Consider the following 13,238-nt stretch of genomic DNA (forward strand, 5'->3'; position numbering starts at 1 on the left):
GGACAGAGTATTTTCAGAGAGTTCATGTTCTTACCAATGCATTTGTGTGCTCTTCATTTTTCAAAGGAAACTGCAGCTTATCTTATTTGAATTAATGAAATTTATCAAGTATAACTGAAGCACTAGAAGATCTGGACACAGCAAGTTTTATGTCAGGAAGAGAGTATGGGTTTGAGGACTCCAAGATGTTTTGAAATATTATAGAAACAAGATTGGCCTTTTACCCAGGTGCATTCCATCAAGAACCGACGGTAAAGCCAGCTGTAGATACAGGGAACAGATCTTCAACTGGGAGCTCCTGCTGCCTAAAATAGGCTTCTTACATTTGAAGACTCAAACTTTAGTTGACAAAAATCCCAGTCCACTCCTTTTTTTCCCTTTACATACAGACTCAAGAGACCCAAAATCATTCTCATTTTGTCTTACTCTTACTCTTCTTATTCAGAAGATAAAGACAAAGTGTAGGTACACTGACACTTCCAAATACCATATTAAATTTCAAGGCAAATCATTTTTGTAGGGCAAAGCAAATGGAAGTGCCATCACAAGTTTCTTCTCATAACCAGGAAATCAGGCAGATGTCAGTAGGGAAAGATACATAATGAGGAGTAACGAAGCCATTTTACACAGCCTTAAAAAAATGATCAGCCTCTTTTACACTGCAGGCAATATGCAGAATACACATATATACTCCACAAAAACAGAGCCCCAAGGAGCTAAGCTTCAGAACATTAGTACACAGTAGAGAAACTCTAAGAATAAGTGCCTCATTGCACATTTAAGTCTTTGGATAAGCGGTTCTCAACCAGGCGCAATTTTGTTACTCAGGTGGACATTTCCCAATGTTTGGAGTTATTTTTGGTTGTTACAGCTACAGCCGGAGGGCGGCTATTGCTATCTAGTGGGTAGAGGTCAGGGATGCTGCTAAATATCCTACAATACCCAGGACAGCCCCCACAACAAAGAATTATCTGGTCCAAAATGTCAGTAGTGCTGTGGTTGAGAAATTCGACTTTTGATTAAGATAAAAATCTTCATGCTCCAGAACTCTGTTTCTAATTCTTCCTGTCTTAGACCTCATCCATTCTCATGCAATTATTGGTGAGAATATATATCAGTACCACTTTTCCAGAAAGCAATCTGGTAATATATATCAAAAAGCCTTAAAAATGTTCATGCACTTCGATTTAGTAATTCCATTTACGAAAATCCACCTTAAGGAAAATAATGGAAGATTTATATATAATGATATTATCATACAAAATGGAAAATAAATCTAATAGAGGATGATTACATAGGTTATAGAATATCCATATAATGGAATATGTAGCCAAATGAAAATTGTTTTTGAAGAATTTCAAAGACATAGAAAAATCTTCATGATATAGAATTCAAGAAAGCAGAATGCAAAACTAAATAAACTCTATATTCCCAGTTATGATAAAAAAACAAACAAAACATATATACAAACTCAGGAAAAATAAAAAACAGAATGAAACACAGCAAAAGTGTTACAGTAGTTATCTTTACTGTCCTATTTCTATTTCATTCTGTTCTTGTCTATACTTTCCAAGTTTTTCTACAATAGCAAATAAATAAATAAATAAATAAATAAATAAATTGCTATATAAGCTACGATTTTTGTAGCTCTATTTAATTATGTTAAAGATTTGGGTCTTAAGCCACATACTGTGTGGTTGTCCACATGGAAATTACTGTAGTTATTTTTTAAAATTTGACTTTTTATTTTGAGATAATTGTAGATTCACATGCAGTTGTAAAAGAATATAACACAAAGGTCTCACGTACCCTTTACCCAGTTTCCTCCAATAGTAACATCTTGCAAAACTGTAGTACAATATCACAACCTGGATATTGACATTGATACAGTCAAGCTATAAAACATTCCATTACCACAAGGATTCCTCATATTGCCTTTTCATAGCCATTCTCATTCCCCTCCTACTCTATCCCCTCCTAACCTGTGGCAACTACTAATCTGTTCTCCATTTCTACAATTTTGTCATTCTGATAATAAATGAGGCTCCTAATCTGGGCATACTGCCTATGGGGTAGCCCTGGTCTGCAAGGAGGAGTCCCTCTAAAAATTAAAAAATAAAATAAAATAAAAAGAATAAATGAAATCATACAGTATGTAACCTTTTGGGACTGCATTTTTTCACTTAGCATAATTCTCTGGGGTTTCATCCAGGTTGTTGCGTGGATGTACCAGTTTGTTTGACCATTCGTCTGTTGAAGGAACCATGGGTAATTTTTTTCTTTTTGAGACAGAGTCTCGTTCTGTTGCCCAGGCTGGAGTGTAGTGGTGTGATCTTGGCTCACTGCAACCTCTGCCTCCCAGGTTCAAGTGATTCTTCTGCCTCAGCATCCTGAGTAGCTGGGATTACAGGTGCGTGCCAACACCCCCAGTTAATTTTGTATTTTTAGTAGAGATGGGTTTTCACCATGTTGGTCAGGTTGGTCTCGAACTCCTGACCTTGTGATCTGCCCGCCTTGGCCTCCCAAAGTGCTGGGATTACAGGCATGAGCCACCACGCCTGGCCTGGATAATTTTTTTTTTTTTTTTTTTTGAGGCAGAGTCTTGCTCTGTTGCCCAGGTTGGAGTGCAGTGACACAATCTCGGCTCACTGCAACCTCGACCTCCCACACTCAAGTGATCCTCCCACCTCAGCCCCCTGAGTAGCTGGGACTACAGGTACGCGCCACCATACTCAGCTGTTTTGTATTTTTTGTAGAGATGGGGTTCTGCCATGTTGCCCAGGCTGGTCTCAGACTCCTGAGCTAAAGCGATCCTTCTGCTTTGAGCTCCCCAAGTGCTGGGATTACTGGCGTGAGCCACCATGTCCGGCTGGATAATATTAAATTTTGAATTATGCCTGCCAGGCTATTGGTATCCTTTCAACATTAAGTGGATATTAAGTGGGATAAAAGAGATAAATGGCAGAAATCAGTCCTCATCTCCCCTGTTATTCCTAAAGAGGTATTAACCCAATCTACTTCCTTCTACCTGATCTTCTCAGGATTTTTACTTTGTTCAGAGTGCCCCCCTCCCTCAAAAAATCTGGAAATTAGTTAAAAGCCGATTTTCTCTTCATCCCTTATTGAAAGCCTTGGAAAGCAAGAGATGATGTGAAGAAATTAGTCACAAATGTCCCACTGAACCCCTGACCCCAGCACGTCATCAACAACAGAATTGAATGATGCTATGTTTATCAAGTTACTAAAGCCAGTTCTAAACTTCTGGACTTATGAAACCACAATAACAAAAATACTAATCAAGTGCTTTTTTTGTATATTAAAACAATCCACTGATACCACAGAAACCTAATTATCATCTTCACTCAGTTATCTTAGTGTAATCTTATTTTATTTTATTTTGAGACAGAGTCTCACTGTGTCACCCACACTGGAGTGCAATGGCATGACCTCAGCTCACTGCAACCTCTGCCTCCTGGGTTCAAGCAATTCTCGTGCCTCAGCCACCCAAGCAGCTGGGACTACAGGCTACCATACCCAGCTAATTTTTGTATTTTTAGTAGAGATGGGGTTTCATCATGTTGGCCAGGCTGGTCTTGAACTCCTGGGCTCAAGAGATCCGCCTGCCTCAGCCTTCCAAATTGCCGGGACTACGGGCGTAAGCCATTGTGCCTGGTCTCTTACCAGCATTGCTCGTGCTGATATATAGTCTATACGTAGCAGTTTATTAATAATATAAGATTAAAGCAAAAACAACCTTTTATCAAGTGAATACTAAGATGGTCAGTCTCAAGACTGGGAAGCAATTTTGGCTGTACCAGAACAGGGATGTATCATTTGTTGGTCTGTGAACTTCCCAAGTGCTCCATGCCATTCCTGTACCACCAGCGCACTCCATGGGTTACTTATGCGTGTGCTTGTTCACCCTTTTTTCCCCTGAGCTGTAAGGTCCTTAAGGCAGCTCTTTATTTTATTCATTTTATAATATCTATAAAGTATGCACTGAATTAAGCACTTAAGGAAACATTAACAGCAGCTCCCAATTCTTGAGTGTTTATTATGTTCCAGGAACATCCTCAGGACAACATGGTAAGTTTATTATCCCACCTTCTAGATAGGGAACTGAGCTTCAGAAGGGTCATGGAAGGCCATAGCTAGTAAACGGTGGAGCCAGGACTCAAACCTGGGTTTGTCTGGCTTCAAAGTCTATGCTTTGCCTAACTTACTACACTAATAGGCTATGCTAGGAAACATATGAGAAACCTTCAACAGCAAATTGTGTGGTTTATGCATGAATATGGAGGTTGGAAAAGAACTTGAACAATGCCCTATTGGGTCAGACAATAACCAAAATCTTTTTTTTTTTTTTTTTTTTTTTTTTCCTGAGACAGAGTTTCACTCAGTTGCCCTGGCTGGAGTACGGTGGCATGATTTCAGCTCATTGCAACCTCCGCCTCCTTGGTTCAAGCAATTCTCCTGCCTCAGCCTTCCAAGTAGCTGGGATTACAGGCACACACCACCACATCCAGCTAATTTTTTGTTTTTAGTAGAGACGGGGTTTCACCATGTTGGCCAGGTTGGTCTCGAACTCCTGACCTCGGGTGATCCGCCCACCTCGGCCTCCGAAAGTGTTGGGATTACTGGTGTGACCCACAGCTCCTGGCCCCAAAATCTTTATTGGATATTCCTGCTTTTTGCTAGGTACTAGGCAGGGGCTTCAGAGAAATCAGAGATATGATCCCTGTCCCTGAGGAAGGGGCTCTCAGACTGATGTGTGAAGTAGGCATATTATATCCTGAAGCAAACGATATAAAAGAGGTAAAGACAAACTGACACACAGGTTGCCTAGGGAGGAGTTGTGGAGCTGCAGAGAGGAGGTGGATGAGCAGGAATTCACCCCCCCCACACAGGATCAAAGCTGTGTTGACAGAACCAGCAGATGCTTTGCTGGAAAGCACAAAGGTATCTGTTAGCAGGCATTTAGAGTAGGCAAGAGCCACAATTCCAACAGGTCTATTAAACCTCCTTGGATCTGTCACCTCTTCTGAACTGATTTATAGTCTTATCTTGTACCCAAATATGATTAACTTGATGGGTTCTCAATCATGAAAAGAAGCATTTCCCTAGTTGTACTCAAGTTGTCTATTTCAAGCTCTGAAAAGTGCTCCCATTTTTAAGTTTCTGTAATTAGGTAGAAAAATTAGAGTTTTTATTCCATTTCTCCTTCATCTTTTCAAATGGAATAAATACATATTTTTGGCTTAACCTCAAAATCTGTCTTCACCCTTGATCATTTTAACACCTTCCATTAACACCTGTTCTAGTTCCGTTATTTCTTTCTTTGGGTATGACAAACAGAACAACAGAACACATTCTTGGTTGGATAGATTTGTGTATAATTGATATCTGTAGTTCAGTACCAACCATCTAAAAGTCCCATGGTGTTTCAATTCATTGTAAGATATAAATAGACACAAAGACACTTCTTGGGCTTTTCCATTGCTATTGTTTTAGATTTTAAACCCCGAGGCAGTAGTGATTATTAATATAACACATGCAGCATATGCTACCTAAACTCTTACTAGTTTTCATTTTGTAGATCGATACTGTCACATATAAAAGAGCTATTTATTTTTCTCAAAGACTAAAAAGGCTGTTTTTCCTATAAAACCTCTGAATAAACTTGTAACTATCTTGAAAACAAAATCAATCAATAAATAGTATACAAGTTCACCTCAGAGGGCAGTTGATTTAATGGCAGGACTGTAGGTATTCTATTCACCTCTGTATTCTGGGGTGTACTTTGCAGAGTGCTTTGTACCAAAAGACACTTCATAAAATGGCCCTTGATTAAAATGATGTTTTTCTGAGTAAATTCTGAAGAACTGAAAACAAAGTATGAGAAAGACTTAACCACAGAAGACAATTTATTTTATAGTACTGTTTTCTTAAAGCCACAGTTGAAATTATTTTCATACTTATATTTGTATTAACAGCTTATAATTTCCAAAGTGCTTTTACACTCACTACCTTATGTGATTCCACAATAACCCTGTCTCTGCAGGCAAGTGTTTTTTGCTTTTTTGTTTTGTTTTGAGACAGGATCTTGCTCTGTCGCCTAGGCTGGAGTGTAGTGGCATGATCTTGGTTCACTGCAGCCTCGACCTTCCGGGCTTGAGCAATCCTTCCACCTCAGCCTTCCAAACAGTTGGGACTACAGGCATGCTACCATGCCTGGCTAATTTTTTATAAGTTTTTTGTAGAGATGGGGGTCTCTCTCTGTTGCCCAGGCTATTCTCAAATTCCTGGGCTCAAGCAATCCTCCCGCCTCAGCCTCCCTAAGTCCTGGGATTATAGGCATTGAGCCACTGTGCTTGGTCAGCAAGTGTTTTTACATTTGAAAAACCAGAGGCTCAGTAGGGTTACATAACCTTTCCAAGGGCCACAGGCAATGAGCAGAAGATCAAATCCTAGAACCCAGGTCTCTGACTCCTAATTCAGTGTTCCTTCCATAACAGACTGTCCCCCACCCCCAAAATCATGTTTTATCCTCAGCAATGCACCAGAATGATTTGCATTTGGTAATGAGGTGATGTCCAATTTCTTTTGCTTTTTTTTTTTTTTTTTGAGACAGAGTCTCACTCTGTCGCCCAGGCTGGAGTGCAGTGGCGCGATCTCGGCTCACTGCAAGCTCCGCCTCCCGGGTTCACGCCATTCTCCTGCCTCAGCCTCCCGAGTAGCTGGGACTACAGGAACCCGCCACCACACCTGGCTAATTTTTTTTTTTTTGTATTTTTAGTACGGGGGGGTTTCACCGTGTTAGCCAGGATGGTCTTGATCTCCTGACCTTGTGATCCACCCGCCTCGGCCTCCCAAAGTGCTGGGATTACAGGCATGATGTCCAATTTCTATTCTCTCTTTAATCTCAATTTGATTTACCATATAAGGTTTTGTCCTAGCCCTCAGTCCAAACTTCCACATTCATGAACTTATTAGATATTATAATGCCCTGCCTTCAGAATAGTATTTTGTTTTCATAATTCATTTGGCAATAAAGTTTATATCTAAAAATCAGGTTTATAATCATACTTTTTTTTGTTTGTTTGTTTTTTAAATAGAGATGGAGTCTCACTATGTTGTGCAGACTGATCTCAATCTCCTGGCCTCAAGCAATCCTCCCATCCCAGCCTCTCAAAGTGCTGGCAAGGCATGAGCTACCATGTCTGGCCTGCACATTTTAACTTTGAACACTTCTACCTTTTCAAATAATCTCACCAGTACAAACAAGTTTTTCAAAAGTTTTCTGCTACTATTATGAAATAATAGTCAAAAAAAGCATAAATATGTCAACTGTTTAAAAAATGTTTCTAAGTCTATTTCTTTAGAGAGGAATATGCTTTTAAGGTCAATAAAAGCTTTGAGTCCAGAATAATTTCATTACAAGAGTGGAAGTCTCATAAAAAGGTTGACCAAGTAAAAATAACCCAAAAGGAGGACAGAAAAATAAACAGTCAAATGTTTAGACTAAAAAGTTCTCAGTGTTAAAGTAGGCTGAGTATGTCTTAAAAGTTTTTCCCCTTACATTTTACTACGAAAAGCTTCAAACATACAGAAAGTTTGAAAGAATCGTGGCCACCACCTAGATCCTACATATGTTGACAGTTTGCTGTATTTGCTTTATCACATGTCTACCCATCTATCCATCAGTTCACGTATTTTTCATTCATTTCAAATTAAATGGCAGAGTGGCCAGCATTAGTAGACTTCACCCTTAAAGACTTCAGCAAAAATTGCAATGTTTATTTTTCTCTCTGAGGTAAAATTTACATAGAATAAAATACACAAATCTTAAGTGTACCATTCAATGAGTTTTGATATACCCAGGTTTTCACTGTAATTGTTTCAATAAAGATTTGTGTATTTCTTTTTTAAAAAAATAGTACAAACTTTATTCATAAATAAAACATAAAGATAAAAGCAGGGACATTTCCTGTTTTTAAAAGGGAATGGTGGAAGGCGGTATGCCATCTTATTTAAAATCACAAGTTAGGTTTTTCAGATGGATGACAGTTGAGATTATTAAATCCCATTCCTGCTTCTCAGATTTTCACAAAATAACACATTAAATTCTCAGTGTGTGTGTATTTCTTAATTTATAATGTATAGCTATGAAACTCAGCACCACTGAGCAAATCTAGAATCTGAATCTAGCCTAGCTTCTTCTAAGAGTAATCAATACCTTTTCTTTCCTATTATATTAGTGATCATTTAATACATTATGTTACTACACATACACATTATTGTCACTTACTCAATCAAAGCCCCTCCTTGCAAGCACAATACTTTTTAAAAAAAATCTGCTTACTAAGGTATAGTGTTTTAAGTTAAAATTTGCCATTTAAGTGTACACTGTCATCACTTCAAAAAAGTTCTCTCTTGTCCCTTTGCAGCCAATCTCTTCCCTCTATCACCACACCCTGTTCAATACCTTTTATTCCCACTGCACAAAGCAAATTCTTTGTTATCAATCAAGATATAAGCAATAATGAATCCTGTAATGGAAACTATATTTTGGATATAAGCATCTGTGCCATATCCAACTCAAGTTATGAAAACTTACATATGGTGATACATGCTTTAGATTCTCCATATGTAGGTTATGGTACAGATACCTTGAAATTTATTAAAGGAAGTAAATTCTGCATATGTATTCTGTCAGCATATAGATGTTATAATCTCTAATGCCATTATGATTATTCAAATAGTCTATGCTTCCAAACAGAAACATCTTCAAGTACAAATTTTTCAAAGTACTTTAATAACATTCTGCTGTTAAGTACCCACTCGTGTAAAGCTTTACAACTAAGGAAAATCACTACTGATACATTCAAGATGCCCATTCTCAAATAACATGACAGGTTGGTTGATTAAAAAAAAAAAAAAAAAAGAGGAACGCTAAATCTAGATGGAAAGAATCTTACATTTTAATAGTTATTAATTTACACGTGGTGGGCAGCCTCTAAGATGGGCCCCAGTAACCTGGTCTCCTGTATTTCCACCCTTGTGTAATCAATCCCCTTCCCTGGAGTGCAGGCTGGACTTACTGACTCATTTCTAATGAACAGAATAGAGCAGAAGTGGTAAGATGTCACTATGAGATTAGGCTGTAAGACTGTGTCTTCAGTCTTGGGCACTCTCTCTCACTTTTGCCCCCTCTTTTATGTTTCATGCTGGGAAGTGAGCTGCCAGGCTGTGAACAGCCAGCCCTGTGAAGAGGACCACAGCCAGTGAGGAACTGAAGCCTGGCAACAACCACGTGAGTGAGCTTGGAAGAGGATTCGTCCTGCAGTCGTGCCTTCCTTCCGGTGAGATAGCAGCACTGGACTACAATCTCAGGAGATATCCTGAGCCAGAGGCACACAGCTAAGCCACGCCCAGATTCCTGACCCAAAGAAACTGTGAGATGACAACTGCTACTTTAAGGTAATTCATTACCCAACAATAGGTAACTAATATACTGTGAGATTTATATTAAATCAGCTGCAATTTGAGCTACAGATAACTAACGTAAGAAAATGTGAAAATGAATTCAATCATTAGTACCCAGGCTTTCTCATTTATCTTTGAGGTAAAGGTTTATTTTTTTAATTAGAATTTTTGTTGAGATAATTATAGATTCACATGCATTCGTAAGAAATAATACAGAGAGATCCCTTGTATTCTTTGCTCAGTTCCCCCATTGGTAACATTTTACAAAACTATAGTATATTATCATAACCAGAATACTGACATTGATACAATCCACCCATCTTATTCAGATTGCCTCAGTTTTACAGGTACTCAACTGTGTGTACATTTCTTACATTTTAATTTTCTCCCATACTCAAATTATGCCCCTTTGTAATTAAAATCTAGCCATTACATTATTCATTATAAATGTTCTATCTGATGGTAAAAGTTGTTAAGAGACAAGATTTCAGAATTTATTTCACAGCTCCAAACAAATTGAAAATGGACTCAGTAACAGGAAGCAATAAAGACCACTTATAGGTGATGTAATTGTCAAAGAAAAATTCACTTACCCTGAAAGTTTTCTTGAAAGCAAACCATAAAACAAATGTTACCCTTTCCCCAGAATTAATGTATTCGTATGTGAAATTCAGATGTGAAGTATTAAGTGCGGTTGAAATTTTAACACTGCCTTTTTTCCTCTTATGAAAGAAGTGAGAAGTTAGTATTGTTTGTGTAACAATGCCTCAAAAATCAATATATACAAGTTTTAGTTTTATGACTAGGCAGTGTTAAAATTAATACTTAAACATCCACACACAAACAGCCAAGGAAAAAGTCAAGCTGATTACGAACCATGCAAAGCCAAACACTTTTGCATAAAAGATACACCTTAAAGGAAAACAAAGGGATACCTACTTTCTGCTGCTAGAAGTCCTAGGAGGAAGGCAGCATATGGACAAACAACAAACAGTATGATTTTACAACAAGTAGGTTATCAAGCCACAGTTTGGCCCACTACATGAGCCACCAGAAGCACGGTCCCCCAGCCGACCCCAAAGTGAGCCCTTATGTTCCACGAGTATAATCACTGGAACTGTTTGGGATTTCAGACATCAAACACTGGGTTCTGATTCCGAATTATTTGATTTGAAATATGAGAAAAGAATATTTCTACTTTGAATTTTTTTTTTTTTTTTTTTTGAGATGGGGTCTCACTCTACCACCCAGGCTGCAGTACAGTGGCACAATCTTAGCTCATTGCAACCTCTGCCTCCTGGGCTCCAGTGATCCTCCTACCTCAGCCCAGCTCCCTCCCCTCCTGGTAGCTAGGACTACAGGCACATGCCATCATGCCCAGCTAATTTTTGTATTTTTAGTAGAGACGGGGTTTTGCCATGTTGGCCAGGCTGGCCTCGAACTCCTGACCTCAAGTGATCCACCCACCTCCACCTCCCAAAGTATTGGGATTACAGGCCTGAACCACCATGCCCAGCCTTACTTCAAGCAACACACAGTTTATCATAAGATTAAATGAATTCTAGTAAATGCATAATGTATGCATTTCAATAATCAAAATAGAAAATTATCATTTACAGAAAAATTGTTTTACATCATAAACAATATACCTAAACATGTATGACTTTTCATTAGATGACAAGTTTTTAAACTGTTATTTTATATATTCATATTTTCCTAAATGCATAGAGTATTACTCTTTTTATTTTCCTTTCCTTTCCCTTTTTTTTTTTTTTGAGATGGAGTCTTGCTCTGTCGCCCAGACTGGAGTGCAGTGGCACAATCTCAGCTCATTGCAACCTCCATGTCCTGGGTTCAATCAATTCTCTTGCCTCAGGTGGATTACAGGCACGTGGCCACCATGCCTGGCTAATTTTTGTATTTTTAGTAGAGATGGGGGTTTCACCATGTTGGCCAGGCTGGTCTCGAACTCCTGACCTCAAGTAATCCACCCACCTTGGCCTCCCAAAGTACTGGGATTACAGGCATGAGCCACTGTTTCTGGCCCCTTTTCTTTTTTTTGAGACAGGGTTTTGTTCTGTCATCCAGGCTTGAGTGCAGTGATGTACTCACAGCTTACTGCAGCCTTGACCTCTTGGGCTCAAGTGATTCTCCCGCCTCAGCCTCCCTAGTAGCTGGGACCACAGGTGTGTGCTACCACGCTTGGCTAATATTTTGACTTCTTACAAAGTAGAGGGTCTCCGTATGTTGCCTAGGCTGGTCACAAACTCTTAGACTCAAGCAATCCTCCTGCCTTGGCTTCTGAAACTGTTGGGATTACAGGCATGGGCCATCATGCCTGGTTCTTTTTTTTTTTTTTTTTTTTTTTTTTTTTGAGACAGAGTCTTGTTCTGTTGTCCAGGCTGGAGTGGCAAAATCATAGCTCACTGCAGCCTCAAACTCCTGGGCTCAAGTGATCCTCCTGCCTCAGCCTCCCAAGAAGGTAGGACTACAGGTGTGTGCCACCACACCCGGCTAATTTTGTTGTTATTGTTGTTGGGGGGACAGGGTCTGGCTGTGTCACCTAGGCTGGAATGCAGTGGTGCCATCTCGGCTCACTGCAACCTCCGCCTCCCAGGCTCAAACAATCTTCCCATCTCAGCCTTCCAAGTATCTGGGACAAACAGGCACATGCCACCACACCTGGTCAATTTTTGTATTTTTGGTAGACATGGGGTTTTGTCATGTTGCCCAGGCTGTTCTGAAACTCCTGAGCTCAAACAATCCACCCACCTTGGCCTCCCAAAGTGCTAGGATTACAGGTGTGAGCCACTGCACATGGCCCAGCTAGCTTTTTTTTAATCTTGTAGAGACAGGGTCTGACTATGTTGCCCAGGCTGGTCTTGAACCCCTGGGCTCAAGTGATCCACCCACCTGGGCATCCCAAAGTGTTGGGATTACAGGCATGAGTCACCATGCCCAGGTTTTAGCCCCATTTCTAAAGATGAAAATGGTAGTAGAGATCTTGACCTCAAATCTCAAAGAGATGTATCCTAAATATATTATAAGCATGTGATTATATCATACAGCCACAGTATGACAATACAAACCATTACTGGATCCACTTCCCTTAAATAGGGTCCACTGTAATCTGAGTGTGAGGAGGGAAGAGAGAGGTTTCAGCTAACACAAGAAGTTACAGGTGGAGGGAACAAAATGGAGTGGAAGAAAAGAGAGACATGAAGCAATAAGCAGAACTGGGGACCACACCTATAAACACAACCAGATCCCTGCCTTTCTTGTGGGAAGGGCTCTGGATAATGACCAAGTCAGCACAAGAGAAAAATGGCAAGGCTTTCTCCTCAGAATCTCTTCTCTAAGATTCCCATTTCTGAATATTTTTGGAAATCACCTTCATTCAAAAGAGGAAGATTCACATCCCAATTGGTAAAGGTCAAAATGAGGAACTGTAAAACTGCTGGAATGGGAAACTTGATCTTGTCATTTTAAAAAAGTTTTAAATTTTTATGGGTACCTAGTATATATCTATGGGGTACAGGAGATATTTTGATATGGGCATACGATGCGTAATGATTACATCATGATAAATGGGGTATCCATCACCTCAAGATCTTGTCATTTTGCACAAGGTACAAGCACATACTAATTGGTAAGAAATTCTGTGTACGTGTATGTGATTGTGTAGGTGCACACACATGTATAAAAAGAGGAGAGGAGAAGCATAAATACTGACAGATGCTCATGGTACCAAT

At 39.4% G+C, this 13,238-nt stretch overlaps 1 protein-coding gene and 1 long non-coding RNA gene across 11 annotated transcripts in view; one reads left to right on the plus strand and one right to left on the minus strand.

Moving 5' to 3' along the window:
• Window positions 1-13,238, minus strand: part of CASK (calcium/calmodulin dependent serine protein kinase) — a 405,070-nt gene that overhangs the window by 94,847 nt on the left and 296,985 nt on the right. For 6 of the 10 annotated variants that reach the window (XM_050776177.1, XM_050776182.1, XM_050776180.1 and 3 more), the window contains one exon: window positions 10,426-10,443. The exons of the other annotated variants lie outside the window; for them this stretch is intronic. In XM_050776177.1, the coding sequence (XP_050632134.1) occupies window positions 10,426-10,443 (18 nt within the window). The remainder of the gene's footprint in view (window positions 1-10,425; window positions 10,444-13,238) is intronic. 10 annotated transcript variants of the gene reach the window in all.
• Window positions 9,364-13,238, plus strand: part of LOC126946170 (uncharacterized) — a 33,933-nt gene continuing 30,058 nt past the window's right edge. Inside the window, exon 1 of the long non-coding RNA XR_007722601.1 lies at window positions 9,364-9,480. This is a non-coding gene — a long non-coding RNA (uncharacterized LOC126946170). The remainder of the gene's footprint in view (window positions 9,481-13,238) is intronic.

This window comes from Macaca thibetana, chromosome X, assembly GCF_024542745.1.
Source record: "Macaca thibetana thibetana isolate TM-01 chromosome X, ASM2454274v1, whole genome shotgun sequence".
In the NCBI taxonomy this organism is placed as follows: Eukaryota; Metazoa; Chordata; class Mammalia; order Primates; family Cercopithecidae; genus Macaca; species Macaca thibetana.